Consider the following 19,750-nt stretch of genomic DNA (forward strand, 5'->3'; position numbering starts at 1 on the left):
ACAAACATCCCAAAGTCTCTCCGGGATGGGAAAGATTTTGTTTTGTAGACATTCACCAGGTTGTGTGAGCCAACATTTCGGATTGTGTCTGGTCTTCATTATTTTACTCGGCGCTCGTGATAGAGAAGCAGCAGCAGATTTGAACAGCATGTGCAACACGCATAAACACGCATTTGCTCTGCTTTCATTTGCCGACATGTCTTCGTGAACTACATGAAGTAAGCCTCTGCGTGCTCCAACTTTGCCGCTCGTCATGTCAACACTGCTTTACAACACCAACCGTGGGAGCGCAGACAGCGTCTCACAAGGGGTCATATTCTGAATTTTTTTCTACATTTAAAACACTTCCTTGTGGCCTGCATAACATGTAATGGTGGTTATTTGGTCAAAATGTTGCAGAGATTATTTTTTACGGACCATCTTCAAGCCCCTTTCTGACCATCTCTTCGGGATGCGCTGTTTTCTGGGCGGCCTTATTTATTGAGGGGGTAGAGCAGCCGTGCCAGCAACTTGTGGGTTCCAGGTTCAATACCCGCTCCATCATCCTCGTCACTGCTGTCGTGTCTTTGGACAAGACACTTTACCCACCTGCTCCAAGTGCCACACACACTGGTTTAAATGTAGCTTAAAGATGTAGCTAATGGGTTTCACTATGTAAAGCGCTTTAAGACTCTAGAGCAGGGGGTCACCAACCTTTTTGAAACCAAGGGCTACTTCTTGGGTACTGATTAATGCGAAGGTCTACCAGATTGATACACACTTAAATAAATTGCCAGAAATAGCCAATTTGCTCAATTTACCTTTGATAAATGAATCTATATATATATATATATATATATATATATATATATATATATATATATATATATATATATATATATATATATATATATATATATATATATATATATATAAATGGGAATTTCTGTTTGTCATTCCGTCGTACATTTTTTTTCCTTTTACGGAAGGTTTTTTTTTTAGAATAAATGATAAAAATAAAAAAAAACTTAATTGAACGGTTTGAAAGAAGAGAAAACAGGGAAAAAAATGAAAATCTAATTTTGAAACAGTTTATTTTCAATTTCGACTCTTTAAAATGCAAAATTCAACTGAAAAAAAATGAAGAGAAAAACTAGCTAATTTGAATCTTTTTGAAAAAATTAAAAAAATAATTTATGGAACATCATTAGTAATTTTTCCTGATTAAGATTAATTTTAGAATTTTGATGACATGTTTTAAATAGGTTAAAATCCAATCCGCCCAAGCTATATTTCTAACATAGATACATCATTATTTCTTCTAGATTTTCCAGAACAAAAATTTTAAAAGACATTCAAAAGACTTTGAAATAAGATTTAAATTTGATTGTACAGATTTTCTAGATTGGCCAAAATAATTTTTTTGAATTTTAATCATAATAAGTTTGAAGAAATATTTCTCAAATATTCTTTGTCGAAAAAACAGAAGCTAAAATGAAGAATTAAATTTTAATTTATTTATTATTCTTTACAATAAAAAAAAAAAACTTAAACATTGACTTAAATTGTTTGTAAATAAGAGGAAGAAATTTAAAAAGTAAAAAGGTATATGTGTTTAAAATCCTAAAATCATTTTTAAGGTTGTATTTTTTCTCTAAAATTATCTTTCTGAAAGTTATAAGAAGCAGAGTAAAAACATAAATGAATTTATGTAAACAAGTGAAGACCAAGTCTTTAAAATATTTTCTTGGATTTTCAAATTCTGTCTCTCTTAGAATTAAAAATGTCGAGAAAAGCGAGACCAGCTTGCTAGTAAATAAATTACATTTAAAAAAATAGAGGCAACTCACTGGTAAGTGCTGCTATTTGAGCTATTTTTAGAACAGGACAGCGGGCTACTCATCTGGTCCTTACGGGCTACCTGGTGCCCGCGGGCACCGTGTTGGTGACACCTGCTCTAGAGAAAAGTATTATATAAATATAATTCACTTCACTTCACGTGTCTCCACTTCAACAGTGTTTTTTAGTGCTTCCATAGCGAGTCTACTCACAGATTAAATTAAAACTATATGCTACTTTATATTAAAAATGGCAACAGAGGAGGATGCATGTTAGCAGGGAAGTCAAGTTTCTCGTTGTGTTTGGTGGCCATGTTGGCAGGAGAAGCAGCAGATAAAATGAATGCACCATGTTAGCTTCCAATGTTCAGAGTTTACAACACATTTGACTCAAATTAATATTGAAAGACACAACAAAAAACTTAGAGGTTGAATAAAACCAACATGTATAATGCACCTGCCATGGATTTTACATCTATGTCGCCATAACAATGTAAAGAGTTCCAGATTTTACAGTGTTTAGAATTACCCCATTATCTTTCTGACATCCTTCAGTCCTTAGTGGATCAGATATTGCCCCTTCTTGGGTGACGAGACTGCCGACATCAGATGTGTAAGTGGGACAATATTGATATTCAAAGTTGCATCAGATGTACATAAGAGATGACACCAGATCTGCAAGTGGGACAGTATTGACGTCAAAGTTTGCATCAGTTGTAAGATATGACATCAGATGTAAAGTGGGACAGTGATGACAGTCACAGTTGCATCAGATGTAAGATATGACATCAGATGTGCATTTGGGACAGTCAGAGTTGCTAAAAATGAATGGTTCATAGAAAATTCCAAAGGAACCGCTTGGGGTCATTTTTGACCCCACTTGTAGAAGAGGGTGTAGTGATACATACAAGAACTGCAATTTCTGAAAATGAATGAAAATAATAAATAAAAACGCTTTGATTTTGATTTCGGAAGAGTGTAGGTATTGCTATGTTGTGCATACAAGGGTTAATCAAATTTTGATTTTGATTTCTATTATGGCTTCGAACAATCATAAAAAATTTATGATTTAAAAAAACAATTAATGGGCCCCGCAACGTGCATTCAAATTTCTGAGCTTGTGAGGATGAAACCGCTGAGGAGCGTTTAGTGAAAAAAAAAAACCCACGTCTAGTCTAGTAGAAGTTTGAGGTCACCATGGTTGCAAATTTTTTTGACACATCCTTAGTATGCCTAATCAATAATCACTAAACTCAAGTAAAAGAAGGAAGGTATTTCCGCATTCACGTAACCGTGGAAGGAATCACAAAATTGGACAATAAAAAGGAACCCGCTGTTAAACACAGAATATCACCTAAATTTACATAAATGTAAGTGAAATGTTGTCATTGTGACAAAATGAAACATTCATTTGGAAGAATAATGTTTCCGATACTACTCATTCATCCCTGAAACACGAAACAATGTGGGGACGGCAACTTATAACAGCGACTAAACCGCAAAGCTAAAGCTAGCAAGAACGATCCTAACACCCACAACACATTTCATCTGCTTGTGTTGTTGTGAACGACATCATTGATTTAAGATCAATGTAGAAACAGGACTGCGGTCACAACTTGAGAGGCTCCCTTTTTAAATTTTTTAACAGCCTCAAGTCATCTCCAAACTCGGCAAGCTTAGAACACCATCACACTTATCTCCTTCACAATAAAGAGCGATGCAACATCTGGTCTGACTGCGGAAACAAAGTAAAGGTTTCAAAAAATTACCTTACACAAGCATAATGCCCCTAAAGATTGATTGTTGTTGATAAATGTACTCAATTCTTGTACTTTGATTTAAAATACTGGTCAAAATTTTCCAAATATGTATTGCACCATGTTATTAAATGTTAATAATGACAATATAAGCACACACTCTATGGTGGTAAAATAAGTGTAAAAAGTAACAATCAGAATTAAAGAGTAACGGAATTGCGAAAAATTCAAACAAGAAAACAATTTTTTTTTTATATTGCTATTGTTATTTACATGTATTTTTGTTTCTATTATTAGCATTGCTAATTGATATCCTTTGTTCTTTCACATTATATTCAAAGTAAAATTTGGTGGTACAATAAATACTTCTGTTTTCATATTAATGGATAGTCGTGTTATTAATCGTGATTTCAATATCAATCAAAATAATCACGGTTATTGTTTTTGCCACAATCATCCAGCCCAATATTGACTAAAGCCTTGGACTACAATGGCGGACTCGCGCGGTTAAATATCTACCATATATGGAGATATCCACTGACATCACACTTGGGGAAAAACGTCACAATGGGGTAAATCCCAAACGGCTCGTTTGGAGGAAGTGTGATGGAAGGCAAGATTGTTTTATAAATATCTGCCCCATGCCTCTGTTTGATTTTCATTTTCAGGACGTATGCAGATCCCAAGTACACAAAAACCGGTACCATTTGGTTAGAAAGTTGGTTGTGCATAATAGGTCCCCTTTAATCAATGTTTTTGTCACTCAGGCGGCGGGGGCCATCCGACCTCTTGTTTCCACGGTGATCGCTACGACATCAGAGGGCTACCTGGACCACTCCCTAGAGCGAGCAAAGTACAGAGCCAGCGAGATGCCTCAGGGCTTTGCGTATGATGTCATCCATCAAGCCTATGAGAGGGTAGAGTGCACACTACGTCTACTTCCTGTGTTGGGAATCGCGATGGCCGCTCAGCCTTACATGTGTTCCATGCCCAGAGTCACGTGATAAAATGTCCCGGGCGTTGGCGAAAGTGACAGATATGGTGCCGTTAACGGCATGATGTGAGTCAGTTGATGAAGGCTAGCTGAAATATCAGTGAACATTTTTTTGCTGTTTTTTTAATGAAGTGCTTTGTAATTTAATCAGTTAGCTATTATTCTTTGGCTAGTTTAGCAAAACGAGAATAAAGTTGGCCAAACTATGAGCAATCCCTGGATGCAAGAACCTGCAAGAAGAAGTGGAACATTTACGTTTTAAGTGGTTACAAATACGAAATTTGAGAAAATGTGCCAGAGTTTTGGCCTTAGACCAGTTGCTGGCTCCAGCATCCACTTCAATCTTTTGCCGTTACGGAACACTAAAGAAATGCTAACTGTCCCATTCCCTCCTCAGTGCACCGAGGCCGACTTTGACTTTGGTACTGAGTGTCTCCATCTGGTCCTGCAGTACTGCAGCACCAACGCTAAGCTTGTTGAGGGTCCGCCAACACTATGGAAGGTGAGCTCACCACTTGTTCCTCCCACTGATTCCCACGTAAATACGAGTTTAATGGTGTGCCCTTCAGGTTACATACAAACGGGACTTGGCTGCCGCGGAGTCCATCGTCAAAGGTGAGCTCATTAATGGTAATAAATGGGAATAAGGTTCCATTCCATTTATAAAAAAAAATAAAAAATCCTCCAAGGAGCTTGGGGTTTTTTTTCTCCTGCCCCCCAACCATGTTTTCCTTTTTCTTACCTTTTTTACGGGGCGACACATCAGTCTTCTGGTTATGTCCAAAGTGCGGCCCGCAGCTAATTTAACAGCCCGTGGCACATTCTAAAAATAATATTTAAAAAAAAAAGTTTTTTATAAAAATAATATTTAAAAAAAAAAGTTTTTTAAATACATAAATATCTTGTCTTTGTAGTGCATTCAATTGAATATGGGTTGAAAACGATTTGCAAATCATTGTATTCCGTTTATATTTACATCTAACACAATTTCCCAACTTATATGGAAACGGGTTTTGTACATATATATATATATATATATATATATATTATATATATATATATATATATATATATATATATATATATATATATATATATATATATATATATATATATGTAGGTGTGGGAAAAATTACAAGACAAAGTAGTCTTGTAATTTTTCCCACACCTACATATTGCGCTCTACCACGGTATCGAGCACTATTCTCTGGATAATCCAATCAAGACATATATATATATATATAAATATGTCTTGATTGGATTATCTAGAGATAACATATTGCGCTCTACCACGGTATCGAGCACTATTCTCTGGATAATCCAATCAAGACATATATATATATATATATATATATATAAATATGTCTTGATTGGATTATCTAGAGAATAGTGCTCGATACCGTGGTAGAGCGCAATATGTATATAAAAGTAAAGGTTTCAATATGTATATGTATATACATACACATATACATATACATATACACATATATATATATATATATATATATATATATATATATATATATATATATATATATATATACATTCTAAAAATAATATTTAAAAAAAAAAGTTTTTTAAATACATAAATATCTTGTCTTTGTAGTGCATTCAATTGAATATGGGTTGAAAACGATTTGCAAATCATTGTATTCCGTTTATATTTACATCTAACACAATTTCCCAACTTATATGGAAACGGGTTTTGTACATATATATATATATATATATATATATATATATATATATATATATATATATATATATATATATATATATATATATATATATATATATATATATATGTAGGTGTGGGAAAAATTACAAGACAAAGTAGTCTTGTAATTTTTCCCACACCTACATATTGCGCTCTACCACGGTATCGAGCACTATTCTCTGGATAATCCAATCAAGACATATATATATATATATAAATATGTCTTGATTGGATTATCTAGAGATAACATATTGCGCTCTACCACGGTATCGAGCACTATTCTCTGGATAATCCAATCAAGACATATATATATATATATATATATATAAATATGTCTTGATTGGATTATCTAGAGAATAGTGCTCGATACCGTGGTAGAGCGCAATATGTATATAAAAGTAAAGGTTTCAATATGTATATGTATATACATACACATATACATATACATATACACATATATATATATATATATATATATATATATATATATATATATATATATATATATATATATATATATATATATATATATATATATATATATATTAGGGGTGTAACGGTACACAAACATTTCCGTTCGGTACGTACCTCAGTTCAGACGTCACGGTTCGGTTCATTTTCGGTACAGTAGATAACAAAGAAAATATACATTTTTTGGTTATTTATTTACCAAATTTGTAAACAATAGCATAACATACATATACACACAAGGTCCATTGCCAGGGTTAATACATATATAACAAACATAAGATAAAAACTAAATAAGATAAGGCTCAGAATGGTTTCTTAACAAAACGTTTCTACATATAAAGTGCTTTTGTTGATTGATTGATTGAGACTTTTATTAGTAGATTGCACAGTACAGTACATATTCCGTACAATTGACCACTAAATGCTAACACCCCAATAAGTTTTTCACCTTGTTTAAGTCGGGGTCCACGTTCATCAACACCGCCCGCCGTTTTTTGTAGACATTTTACATAAATATTGATGTTAAAGTTTTTTTTTTTTGTGAAGAAATGTTTACAATGAAGTTGATGAATCCAGATGGATCTCTGTTAAAATCCCCAAAGAGGGCACTTTAAGTTGATAATTACTTCTATGTGTAGAAATATTTATAATTGAATCACTTGTTTATTTTTCAACAAGTTTTTAGTTATTTGTATATCTTTCTTTCCAAATAGTTCAAGAAAGACAACTACAAATGAGCAACATTTTGCACTGTTATACAATTTAATAAATCAGAAACTGATGACATGTATTTTACTTCTTTATCTTTTTTTTTTCAACCAAAAATGCTTTGCTCTGATTAGGGTGTACTTGAATTAAACAAATGTTCACGGAGGGTACATCACTGAAAAACGGTTGAGAAACACTGTGTTATGAGAGTAGTGTGTGTGGCCCTTTAATATAGGACAGCATGTGACGTGCATGTCTTTGGAAGTGGGAGGAAGCCGGAGTACCCGGAGGGAACCCACGCATTCACGGGGAGAACATGCAAACTCCACACAGAAAGATCCCGAGCCTGGATTTGAACCCAGGACTGCAGGACCTTCGTATTGTGAGGCAGACGCACTAACCCCTCTGATTGGCAACACTAAATTGGCCCTAGTGTGTGAATGTGAGTGTGAATGTTGTCTGTCTATCTGTGTTGGCCCTGCGATGAGGTGGCGACTTGTCCAGGGTGTACCCTGCCTTCCGCCCGATTGTAGCTGAGATAGTCGCCAGCGCCCCCCGCGACCCCAAAAGGGAATAAGCGGTAGAAAATGGATGGATGGATGGATGTGACGTCATAGTGGGCAAGCGAGCCTGGTGAGGGAGTGTAGCGTGGGTGCGGGAGTGACTGGTGTTTTGTTGGATTGGATGTGTGCAAGACCTCAATAAAGCCACGATTTACAATTAATTGCCGGACTCTTCATTTACCCTGGAGTCCGGAGCTGTGGAGACCCACTGCGGGTAGAGTGAAGGGTTGTGCGCACAAGGGAGACACTATGGGAGCTGGAACCAGGAAAGGTGCAACACATTTTTGACGCGATGTCAGAAGCAGCTGCTGAACAATCTTAGCAAACCTCCGTCCTCCATTGTTGTATCGCACAGCCAAAGTGTTCCCAAACGGGAGATCTTTAACGAGGCTGGAAAGTTTTCCAGTTCTGGCATATATACATGTTTTCCTAGCCTGCTAGCTGCTAGCATGTGTACTCGTTCGGTACAGCTCCGAACTGAACCGAAACCTCCGTACCGAAACGGTTCAATACGAATACACGTACCGTTACACCCCTAATATATATATATATATATATGTGTGTATATGTATATATATGTATATACATATATATATATATATATATATATATATATATATATATATACACATATATATATATATACACTCCTATATATGTATATACATATATACACATATATATACACATATATATACATATATATATATACATATATATATACATATATATACATACAGTATATACATACATATATATATACATATATATGTATGTATATATATTTATGTATGTATATATACATATATATATATATACATATATATATACATATATACATATATATATATATATATATATATACATATATATATATATAAATAAATGATAAATGGGTTGTACTTGTATAGCGCTTTTCTACCTTCAAGGTACTCAAAGCGCTTTGACACTACTTCCACATTTACCCATTCACACACACATTCACACACTGATGGAGGGAGCTGCCATGCAAGGCGCCAACCAGCACCCATCAGGAGCAAGGGTGAAGTGTCTTGCTCAGGACACAACGGACGTGACGAGGTTGGTTCTAGGTGGGATTTGAACCAGTGACCCTCGGGTTGCGCACGGCCACTCTCCCACTGCGCCACGCCGTCCCTATATATACATACATATATATATACATATATATACATATATGTATATACATATATATATATACACACATTTCCCCCCGTATATTTACATTTTTCAGTGTGTGGGCCTCTGTGGTAAAGTTTGGACACCCCTGGTCTAACGTGTATACTCTCTGTTCTTGGACGGGTTTGAACTGAAAAGGAAATTTTGTTGTACTTTTCAAGTGCAATGACAATAATGTTCCTTCCAAAACACACACTCTGACATCAGTAGCGTTTGCTATCTTTGTGTAAGCGTTGAATCGTCTCAAAGGGGCAAACAGAGAGAGAATCTTTTGTTCAGCCAGTTTGAGTTCAAGAGAGCAGGTTGAGACAGGAGACAATCAGACAAATGGAAATAAACCCAACCCGTATAAATCACCCTGCCAGCACCTGCACCAACAATCACCTGTTTGATGGTGACAACCTGAGTGCGGCAGTAATTCCCATCGCCCCACACTGAATGAATGCATTGTTGAAGACGGCCAAGTTCTCACGTCTGTCAGCGTGATGAAGTTTGGATCCTTCCACTACTTTGGGGGTCTGTCTCTGACTGCGAGTGCACACGGGTGGGCTGGCATATGCATATGAAAGTATACCAGCATTTAAAATGAGATATCATATGGTCGGTTCTGTTTTGGGCCATGGACAATATTACTGTATGATGATTATAGGTTGTTACTAAACTAACATAAATTAGGCCTTTATTTACTAAAATCGAGGCAGCACGGTGAAAGAGGGGTTAGTGCGTCTGCCTCACAATACGAAGGTCTTGAGTAGTCTGGGTTTAATCCCGGGCTCGGGATCTTTCTGTGTGGAGTTAGCATATCCTCCCCGTGACTGCGTGGGTTCCTCCCACTTCCAAAGACATGCACCTGGGGATAGGTTGATTGGCAACACTAAATTGGCCCTAGTGTGTGAATGTGAGTGGGAATGTTGTCTGTCTATCTGTGTTGGCCCTGCGATGAGGTGGCGACTTGTCCAGGGTGTATCACACCTTCCGCCCGATTGTAGCTGAGATAGGCACCAGCGCCCCCCCGCGACCCCGAAAGGGAATAAGCAGTAGAAAATGGATGGACGGATGGATTTACTTAAAACGTAAATAGGATGTTAATTGGAAGCAGGCGATAATTGAAGATCAATCAATGTTTACTTATATAGCCCTAAATCACTAGTGTCTCAAAGGGCTGCACAAACCACTACGACATCCTCGGTAGGCCCACATAAGGGCAAGGAAAACTCACACCCAGTGGGACGTCGGTGACAATGATGACTATGAGAACCTTGGAGAGCTGGAAAGCAATGGATGTCGAGCGGGTCTAACATGATACTGTGAAAGTTCAATCCATAATGGATCCAACACAGTCGCAAGAGTCCAGTCCAAAGCGGATCCAACACAGCAGCGAGAGTCCCGTTCACAGCGGAGTCAGCAGGAAAACATCCCAAGCGGAGGCGGATCAGCAGCGCAGAGATGTCCCCAGCCGATACACAGGCGAGCAGTACATGGCCACCGGATCGGACCGGACCCCCTCCACAAGGGAGAGTGGGACAAGAGAGAGGCTTTTAGCTCTAATACGTGAAAACTCATGTATATTATTATTATATATATTTTTTTCATAGCAAAAAATTATGTCACTTAGCAGCAGCATGTAGATACTGAAGATGCAGGGCCAAGAACCGAAACCCTGTGGAACACCGCACATTACCTTAACATACTCCGAGGTCACATTGTTATGGGAGATGCACTGCATCCTGTCAATAAGATAGGAGTTAAACCAAGAAAAGGCTAAGTCTGACATACCAATACGTGTTTTCATACGTTCTAATAGAATGTTATGATCGACGGTATCAAAAGCAGCGTTAAGATCAAGTCGCAGCAACTTGGATGGCGCATCAGCATCTCGAGTTAGCAAAAGATTATTAGTCTTTTTTGCACGGGTTGTCTCCGTAGAGTGATTTGCTCTGAAATCGGACTGAAGGGGTTCACAGAGATTGTTACATGCTTAGTGTTCAGATAGCTGCTGTGCAACAATTTTTTTGAGGTTTTTGAAAGAAAGGGAAGGTGGGAACTGGCCGGTAGTTTACCATGAGGCCAGGTTCGAGGTTAGGTCTTTTGAGCAGCGGATGAAAAAACGCTTTTTTGAAAGCTGGGGAACAGTACCAGAGGAAAGTGATAAGTTAATAATATTTAGCACTGATGGTCCCAATATAGGGCAGCACGGTTGAAGAGGGCCGGTTAGTGCATCTGTCTCACAATACGAAGGTCTACTCCATGCCTGATGGAAAACTTAAAGTTTAGTTGCATACCATTTGCATTCCAGCTTTTTAAATGATAGTTTAAGAGCTGTGTTTTTTTCTGTAAACCAGGCGGTACGGCTTTTACGGTGATTTTTTAGCTATAGCGGTGTTGTACTATCAATGGCATTGCGCAGGGCATCATTAAAGTTGTTAGTGAGGTTATCGATAGAGGCCTCATAATTTGGGAATGGTGCCATTATCGAGGACAGTCGGCCAGCAAGAGTCATATTTGTGACAGCATTAATGCGGGTGCTAAAGCATTGGTTATTGGTAGCTCGTTGACAATGAGTCAGAACTTAACATTTTATAAGGTAATGATCGGATATTACTTTAGTGCACGGGAGTATTTTAACTTTGGAGGTGGTGACACCCTCGAATAAGGACTAGATCTATCGTATTACCGTTCCGATATGTGGGTTCATTTAATATTGTGTAAGACCACAGCTATCAATTATAGTTTGGAGCGCCACGCATGGAGGGTTTGACGCAGTATTCATACGGACATTAAAATCCATATTATAATTATATTATCTGCGTGTGTTACTGGATGAGTGACAAACTCTGAAAATTCACAGATAAAGTCTGAATAGGGCGCAGGAGCACGGTAAATAACAGCCACATAGAGAGGTAGAGGTTTGACAGACCTCATAATAAACACCTCAAATGATTTATATTTATTACGTAGATTAAGGCTACGGTTAAGGTTTTCACTGGATATCAGTGCGACACCTCCACCCCTTTCAAGGGGACGAGCAATATGTGCACTCATACAATTAGGAGGAGATGTCTCGTTAGGCGGGAAAAATTAATCTTGTTTTAGGCAAGTTTCACTGAGACCAATGACGTTAAGATTATTGTCTCTAATGACCTCATTACCTAATAGCTTTTTGGGAGACAATGGTCTGATGTTTAAAAAGCCCATATTACAGGTATTGGGCTGTTTTGAGGCATTTTTGTTAATGGTATCCGTAGTACTGATATTAATATTGAGATTATTTGCTTGAGATTTAATACGTCATAATTTTCCTACTCACATGCTCACCTATGGCACACTCACAACAGAAAAAATGTGTATTATTCTACGAGAAATGCTGTTTACAGGAATTTTCAAGCATGGCCCTGGTTAGTTCCAGCTTAACTGAATCCTCACCCGAACTAACAGACACTGTAATTGTCTGTGTCCAAGCTTGCTCTAGTGTAATTTGTCAAGCTTGACTCAAATAATAGTCAATATTTCTGGAAAGAGTGATGGCGCCTTCCTGGTTAGGATGAAGGCCGTCCCTCCTCAGCCCAGTTTGCCCCAGAAAGAGTGCCAATTATCAATAAAGGTTAGTACCTGTTCCTTACAAAAACTAGGCAGCCACTTGTTAAGCGAGACTAATCTAGTACACCTCTCATCGCTGCCTCTCGCAGGCAGGGGGTACTCGTGCCGAGACAGCTTTCGAGTAAGATTACAAATCTGAGCTATGTTCTTTTTTGTAATGTCTGAATGTCTCATCCTAGTTTCATTGGATCAGACGTGTACAACTATATTTCTGTTGTTAGTGGTGCGATTAGCCTGTCGTACGTGTTTCCTCCTTAGTCTCCCTAAGACTAGCTTCAATGTCAATTTAAATGTTAAATCTTCGTCCATGTTGACGTACAATTAAAAACATTCCTCTTTTTTGTAATCAAACAAAATTAGTGCAATTTTCATTACAAGTACACCTAATTATGGCTGGTTAACTAAACTGTATGTTCCGGGTGATGGGGTCATTTATGACTAAGGTGTGGTGTCCGTAGCTAAAGTGCTAAATCTATTATGTGTCTCAACCGGTTTACCGTGTCTTGTGGGCCGCTTTGGGCGGATACAAACTGGGCTAATCAGGTCGCAACAGCTAGCGCTAGCAAATGTGTCCGCGGCGCCTAAAGTTACAAAATTACTCTGCTCTAACTGGCGGACACGGTCCTCTAGTAGGGCCAACCTATCCATGAGAATGGTGCACGAAAAGCAGGGAGCCATGCTCACATTGTTTATTTCACCGAGTCAAGTTCTTGATGTCTTCGGAGCTGTAGGCGAAGTAGCAGCAGCGTAAGGGAGCAGACGCCTTCGGAGCGTAGTTGCTTTGGACCGCAACTAGCTTAGCTTCGTTAGCTTAGCAGCCAGTTAGTTGAGAGAAGGGTGGTGAGACAGAGAGTGAGTGCTTTGTAAGTTTGATAAGACCACCAAATATGTTTGAGAATTAATTTTTATTTATTTTAGAACTGTAATTATTGATTAAAATCAAGAGTAAGTAAATCTGCAGAACTACATATCAACATCTGTTTATGACATTTTTTTTAAATGTTTGACTGATCATTGACTCTGGGCAAAATCTAATGAATCAGATTCTTCTAAGACAATCTTTAGTTGTATTTGACAGAGGTCAACGTCCTTCAGTCAGTTCTATGCTGATGTTGTAGTGTCCTTTTCTTCCAGACACTCTGTCGCAGTCGCTCTGCATGATCACAGGCGGATGTGAGCATGCGAGGATACTGGCTGACACCCTCCAAAAGGCCTTTTTCGTCCTGCAAATGGTACGTTGTGACAGCCAGAGTTCCGATTAAAAGGTTTGTGATTAGCATAACAAGATGGATTACCATCCAGGCTTCCCATCCCTCCACATTGTGAGTCGGGCATCTGGGTGGTCCGGTGGTGAAAATGATCCGTCTGTGGCCAAACAAATAATAAAGTCTGTGTAACATCTCTCGACCTCCATCTTCATCTTCCACTCCTCAGCATGCAGGAGACCAGATGGCGGTCATATTTGCAGAACCACAAAAGTTTATTTGATTCATTGAGTGTGTAGCTTTGTATCCGCACACTTTGTTTTTTTCCAAAACCGCCATTGAACTCTGTATTCCTACTCTTGACAAGTCTGATTCCCTTGTTGCCTCTTGCTTCATGTTAGTGCACAATGGTGAAGAGCATCTGTGGACCATCAGACAGCTTCACATCTTCTCCTGTAGCTTTGTCTTCAACTCCTTTATTTCAGCACCTCCGTAGTGCTCAGGAGTGTGTTCAAGATGTCGTGACCGCCCGGTTAAGTCCTCATAATTCCGTCCCATCGCCTGCTGGACGTGTTGATGCGTACAAATCACACACACATGGCCTCATGTCAGCCATATTTCCTGGATTATCCTCACGATGTATTCCCTGGATGTGCATACAGGAGCAGGGGAGCGTTACGGGAACAAAACATGCGTCCGCCCGCCTTTCAACCAGCTCCAAGTACTCCATCATCCTCTTGTGTCAGGCGGGCGGATCACAGAGGTGGCTCGAGGTCGGCGACGTCCGATCGGAGACATTCCCGTCAACGTTCAGGTGCCTGGTGGGGCTGCGAGTTTGTCCCGTGGGTGTTTTTGGAATGAGATCGATGTTTTTTGGGGGGGACTTTGTTTTTGGGCGAGGTGAAACGCGAGTGGAAAATGCGAAAGAATTAACGTCTACTTTTGGAAAAGTGTCACAAGCACTTCATCATGATGATTGAAGCTGGAAGTTACTTCGAGTATCAAGTTTAGATTCGGTTTTACAAATACTCCATGTTAGCAGTGGCGGTTTTAGCTGTGGGCTACATGGATAAAAGACTTGAAGGCACTTTTTGGGGGATTTTATCTATCATTAACGATCTTTATGAAAGACAAGGTTTTTTTTTTATGCATTCTAATTTGTAAATAAAAGCAAGCAAAAGTCAACTAACAGCAGAGCCCATAAATAGTGCTCTAAAAACATCCAAAAGCCTCCATCATCGTTTTATGCACATACTGTAACTGTAATGTAGTAACAGGTTGATTCATAATAACATAGTATTTACGTATTTTAAACATACGCCGGCGGTATTGCTAAGTGCTGAACAAGAAATACAAACTACAAACATAATAAAACAATCATTCACTGTACAATGTCTGCTTTTACCAAGATGCCAACTGATGGGATGTTTATATTGTCCCGTTTGAATGAAGAATTAATCATAATCCTCACCAGAAGTTAATAAAAAAAAGTGCCGCAAACGAGCGTCTTTTTATATCTTTCACGCTATCCATGGGTATAAGTTGAATGTCAAATTTGACCACTTTCTTGCATAATGACCACATCATTCGACTATCCAGGCCGGGTTATGTCCACATAATTTATAATCTAGAATTAACTTTCACCAACTCAGAGGCGATGCAGCAGCTCACCGGCTCCCAGCAGGCACAAGACATTGATACAACGTTGATTATACAAATATGTCCTTTAAAACGGACTTTGAAACAACTTTGCAAAATAGTTGTATTTGTCAATTGAGCCAACGTTGATTTCCAACGTTGGATCCACCTTGTTGGTTGGGAAATTACGAAATTTCAATGGTCAAATCAACGTCTCAACCTGACATTGAATAAACGTTGTCAAAAAGCAAGTTGTTTCAACGATATGTTAGAGTTGCTTAATGTCAGGACCTAATTCAACAAGTTTTGTCTTGTACCTGCTGGGCTCAATATGTCAATATAGCAGCATTGGCTTGTTAGCTCCATGTGATCAAGGCGTGGCTAAAAAATAGATTGTCTGCGTGAATGCTTATAATAACAATATCCCTAATATTTGGTTAATATTCAGGTCACGATATATAAATGGAGTATTGTGGGCAGTTTTTAGATGTTTTTTTAGAGGGCTTTATGGGTGGAATAGAGTACTCCCATTAGCGACATTGTTAGCCACCTCTTATTTGCCGTATTTTACGTCTTAAAATGCATAAAAAAAAGAAAAACATTTGTCTTAAAACATATATTTTTTTTAAAAACATGTTTGTTTCTTACATGTGGATTGTGAATGAGAAAGTTTTTAATGTTGAATAGTTACAAGAAATGTTCCTAATTCTAGAAAGTATTTACGGTAGTTTGATAACATATTTCTTTCTTGAATTACACCAAACTGACCTAGATACGTTTTAATAAACAAACGTGAAAAATAAAATAGCCCCCCGCACTTGTTGGAAAACAGTTTGAACACCCCTGCTCGATGACTTCATTGGTTACAGAGTGAATGTGAGGACTTGAGAGAAGGAAGACTGAACCCACGTTTGTCTTCTGCGCTAGCTTAAGTCGTCAATCCGTCCTCGGCGCTCAAAGCCGCTATGCCTAAATTTAAACAAACATTTCCACGCTGGGATTTCATGGGCAACCTGCTTCAAATCTAGTCCATTCCTTTCCCTTCAAATCCGTAATCATTTCAGACTGAAATGATTTTTTTTCTTCCCCATCTGAAGCCCGGGGCTGTTATCTTTCAAGACTAATTAGACCTTTGACATGTGCTTTCCATTCCATATTTAACACTTGTAACCAGTGAGAGCAAGTGGATCTCCATGCCAGACACTGAGTGCTTTTGTCTGTTCGCTTGTTGCGAGTGTGAAAATGAAGGAATAGACTTCACCAAACATCAATCTTCATAGGCCAAGGCCCAATGACTGGAGAGACCACGAACTGAAACTATTGGCGATGTGTTCAAAAACTTACTATGTAGCAGATTAAAAGACTTAAAAAAGTCAAAGATTCTATATTGTCAATAGGTTGTATTCATCTGACATCATGTTTGGCTCATTAAATATGCAAGACTCAAAGTGGTGGGGTAGCGAGCGTATATGTATTGTGTTCTGGGCGGCATTTTGCCTTTCTCTGAGAAAAATGCCCTATGCTTGTTTTAGATCAAGATAAAAGTTTCTTCAGATTTAATGGTTTCTCATAGTCATTCACATCGACGTCCCACTGGGGTGAGTTTTTCCTTGCCTGTATGTGGGCTCTGTACCGCAGATGTCGTTGTGGCTTGTGCAGCCCTTTGAGAGACTTGTGATTTAGGGCTATATGAATAAATATTGATTGATTGATTAATCAAGAAGGGTGAAAGAGTGCAAGATTTTTCAAAAGACGACAAGAAAAGTCGAAAAACGCACAAGTTCGCAGTGATCACTTCGTTAAAGTTTTGTTTGATATCATTTTAATGTTTAGTATTTCCCATTTGAGTATTACCTTGATATTATTTGTGTTTTATTTTTGTTTTGGAGTTCTTAATACGCATTTAGATAATTCGACATGTCTGGCAATGCAACCGGCGGATAATCCTGGTGATCGCTCAACTCAACAAATCTTCTTTTTGATAACGTATTGCTGGGATGTTACTGACGTCACGTCCCGCCGAATGACTACGTGTGGTGGTCAGGCTAGCTAAGTTCTCAACTGGTACTAGGCGCCGTTTAGCCTTTCTCGAAGAAAAAATACCGTTTGCGTGCGTCGTTTCGGCTGTACGGATCGTTCAAATCGCAAAAAGAATAAACGTTTCTTCAGAGTTCCTCGAGAAGTAATCAAAAAGGGAGGAAGAGTGCACAATTTTACAGAACAGCGAGAAAAGCATGCAGTTCACACTGCAGTCCAAAGGAGCAAAGTCGAAGAATGCATGAGTTTGCTGTGATCCCTTCGTTAAAGGTTAGTTTGATGTACTTTTAACGTTTATTATTTCCCATTTAAGTATTATGTTGATATTATTTGTACTTCTTAAACACACTTTTGCTGCGAGTGTTTTGTGAAGCACCAAATTGGCTAGTCTAAATAAAAGAAATCAAATGTGAGCAAAACCTAAAAGGGTTAAGTTTTTACCAAAGGCATCTATCATAAATTCATATTTCAGCACATACACAATGTTGACATTTATAGTTAAATCTTGATAAATATGGGGGGGAACACGCATACTCGTAAACGGAGTGTGCAACAGCAACAATCATCAGTAGACGAGAAGTAAAATCATGAAATGCAACTTTACCCGAGCAAAAACAATGCATATTTATCCGAGAGAGTCTTGATGCCAATTTCCTTGACCCAGCCACACACAAAGAAGTTGTAGACCTCCATGCTTTTCCAAGTTTTCATCTGTTTTGTCGCGTTGAATGACGTCTGGACCACAATAGTTCGATATGTCTGAGAACACGACTGACTAATAATCTTTGATATCACTTGACAAATCATTTTTTCATAAAGTATAGGGATCTATTCTATCGCATAGTTAGATTTTTTGCCAGTATCTGCTTTTAGCAGTAAGATCTGGGCCTCTTGGATATTAAAATAGTTCGCAGTCTGCCATTTTTGGTTTGGTGGCCCACCACTTGGTTTACTTCTGTTCAAAAGTCAAGTGACTGAAATCAACCAATACCCCACAGTCTCTCTCGCCTCTACTCTGCAGCAAACCTCAAGAGAGAAAGTGGCCTTTGCATCCTAGTGTGTCGCCAAACAGTTTGTCATGTGAAAAACACAGAAAAATAAAAATGACCCATCAAAGAGACTACAGAGAGACGCCGTGTTGTCTTCACAAAACTCTTCAAATGTTATGCTTGAGCTCCATTAGAACCCTGAATAGTGTCTCTGTCTTCCAGGAGCTGGACATCATCCCAGATCTGACAGGAGACAACGTCAGGTATCTGTTTAAGAGCTGGAACTTCATCCAGTTTTCTGTGAGTTGACGAAACATCATTTTGACGGGGCTGCTTATCACACTGGTCTGGTCTTTATTATGATGATATCTGTATTTTTGATTCCAGATTAATGACTCCGCCCTGGATACAATTGAGACCACATTTCAGGCCGTAGAGGCTGCCAATCAATCTCTTCTCTATCCGGTGGTCGTCGTTTGGGTGAGGACTTTTCTGAATGCCCCAAAAAAATCCCCCATAAATGTCCCCGATTGATTGGTTCCATGAGTGTGAAGTCCGCTTAGGAAGTTGTCTTCACAGAAAGTTCTAAAGGCCTCTGAACTTCACGCTTGTGAGACATCCTGTTTAGTGTTTGCCTTACCTTGTGTGTTACTTATCACAGCTTTGGTCACATGGGAGCAATCAGAGGAGAACATTGGTGGTGGAAAAAGCAGACGAACAATGTTTTGTCTGGGAAAATTAGATCTTATGGGGGGAAAAGAAAGATCTGCCGATGCCTCAAGCAATGTAGTTTGTGCACCTTATGGACAAGAGTACTAAGATACCAGAGATGTGGCTCTTCTTTTCCATAGTTGGAACAGATAAGGGCTTTCTCCAAAATGTTCCCACATAGTTAGAAGCAGATAAATGACCAAAATGTCACGCTTGGACAAATAAATAAATAAAGATTCAGGGACAACAAACGACGAGTCCAACCTCAGAATGATCAATAATCTATTAGGTAACTATTTAACATTTTGTATATTACTGTTTATTTAAAACAACATAAAATAACTATGTT

General features: G+C 38.4%; 1 protein-coding gene across 3 annotated transcripts in view; it reads left to right on the top strand.

Moving 5' to 3' along the window:
* crppa (CDP-L-ribitol pyrophosphorylase A) overlaps nt 1-19,750 on the top strand; it is a 92,627-nt gene that overhangs the window by 15,896 nt on the left and 56,981 nt on the right. For all 3 annotated transcript variants that reach the window (XM_061915531.1, XM_061915530.1, XM_061915529.1), the window contains exons 3-8: nt 4,342-4,491; nt 4,966-5,070; nt 5,138-5,183; nt 13,956-14,053; nt 18,913-18,990; nt 19,078-19,170. In XM_061915531.1, coding sequence (XP_061771515.1) covers nt 4,342-4,491; nt 4,966-5,070; nt 5,138-5,183; nt 13,956-14,053; nt 18,913-18,990; nt 19,078-19,170 — 570 coding nt within the window. The remainder of the gene's footprint in view (nt 1-4,341; nt 4,492-4,965; nt 5,071-5,137; nt 5,184-13,955; nt 14,054-18,912; nt 18,991-19,077; nt 19,171-19,750) is intronic.

The sequence above is a fragment of the Nerophis ophidion genome, linkage group LG11 (assembly GCF_033978795.1).
Source record: "Nerophis ophidion isolate RoL-2023_Sa linkage group LG11, RoL_Noph_v1.0, whole genome shotgun sequence".
In the NCBI taxonomy this organism is placed as follows: Eukaryota; Metazoa; Chordata; class Actinopteri; order Syngnathiformes; family Syngnathidae; genus Nerophis; species Nerophis ophidion.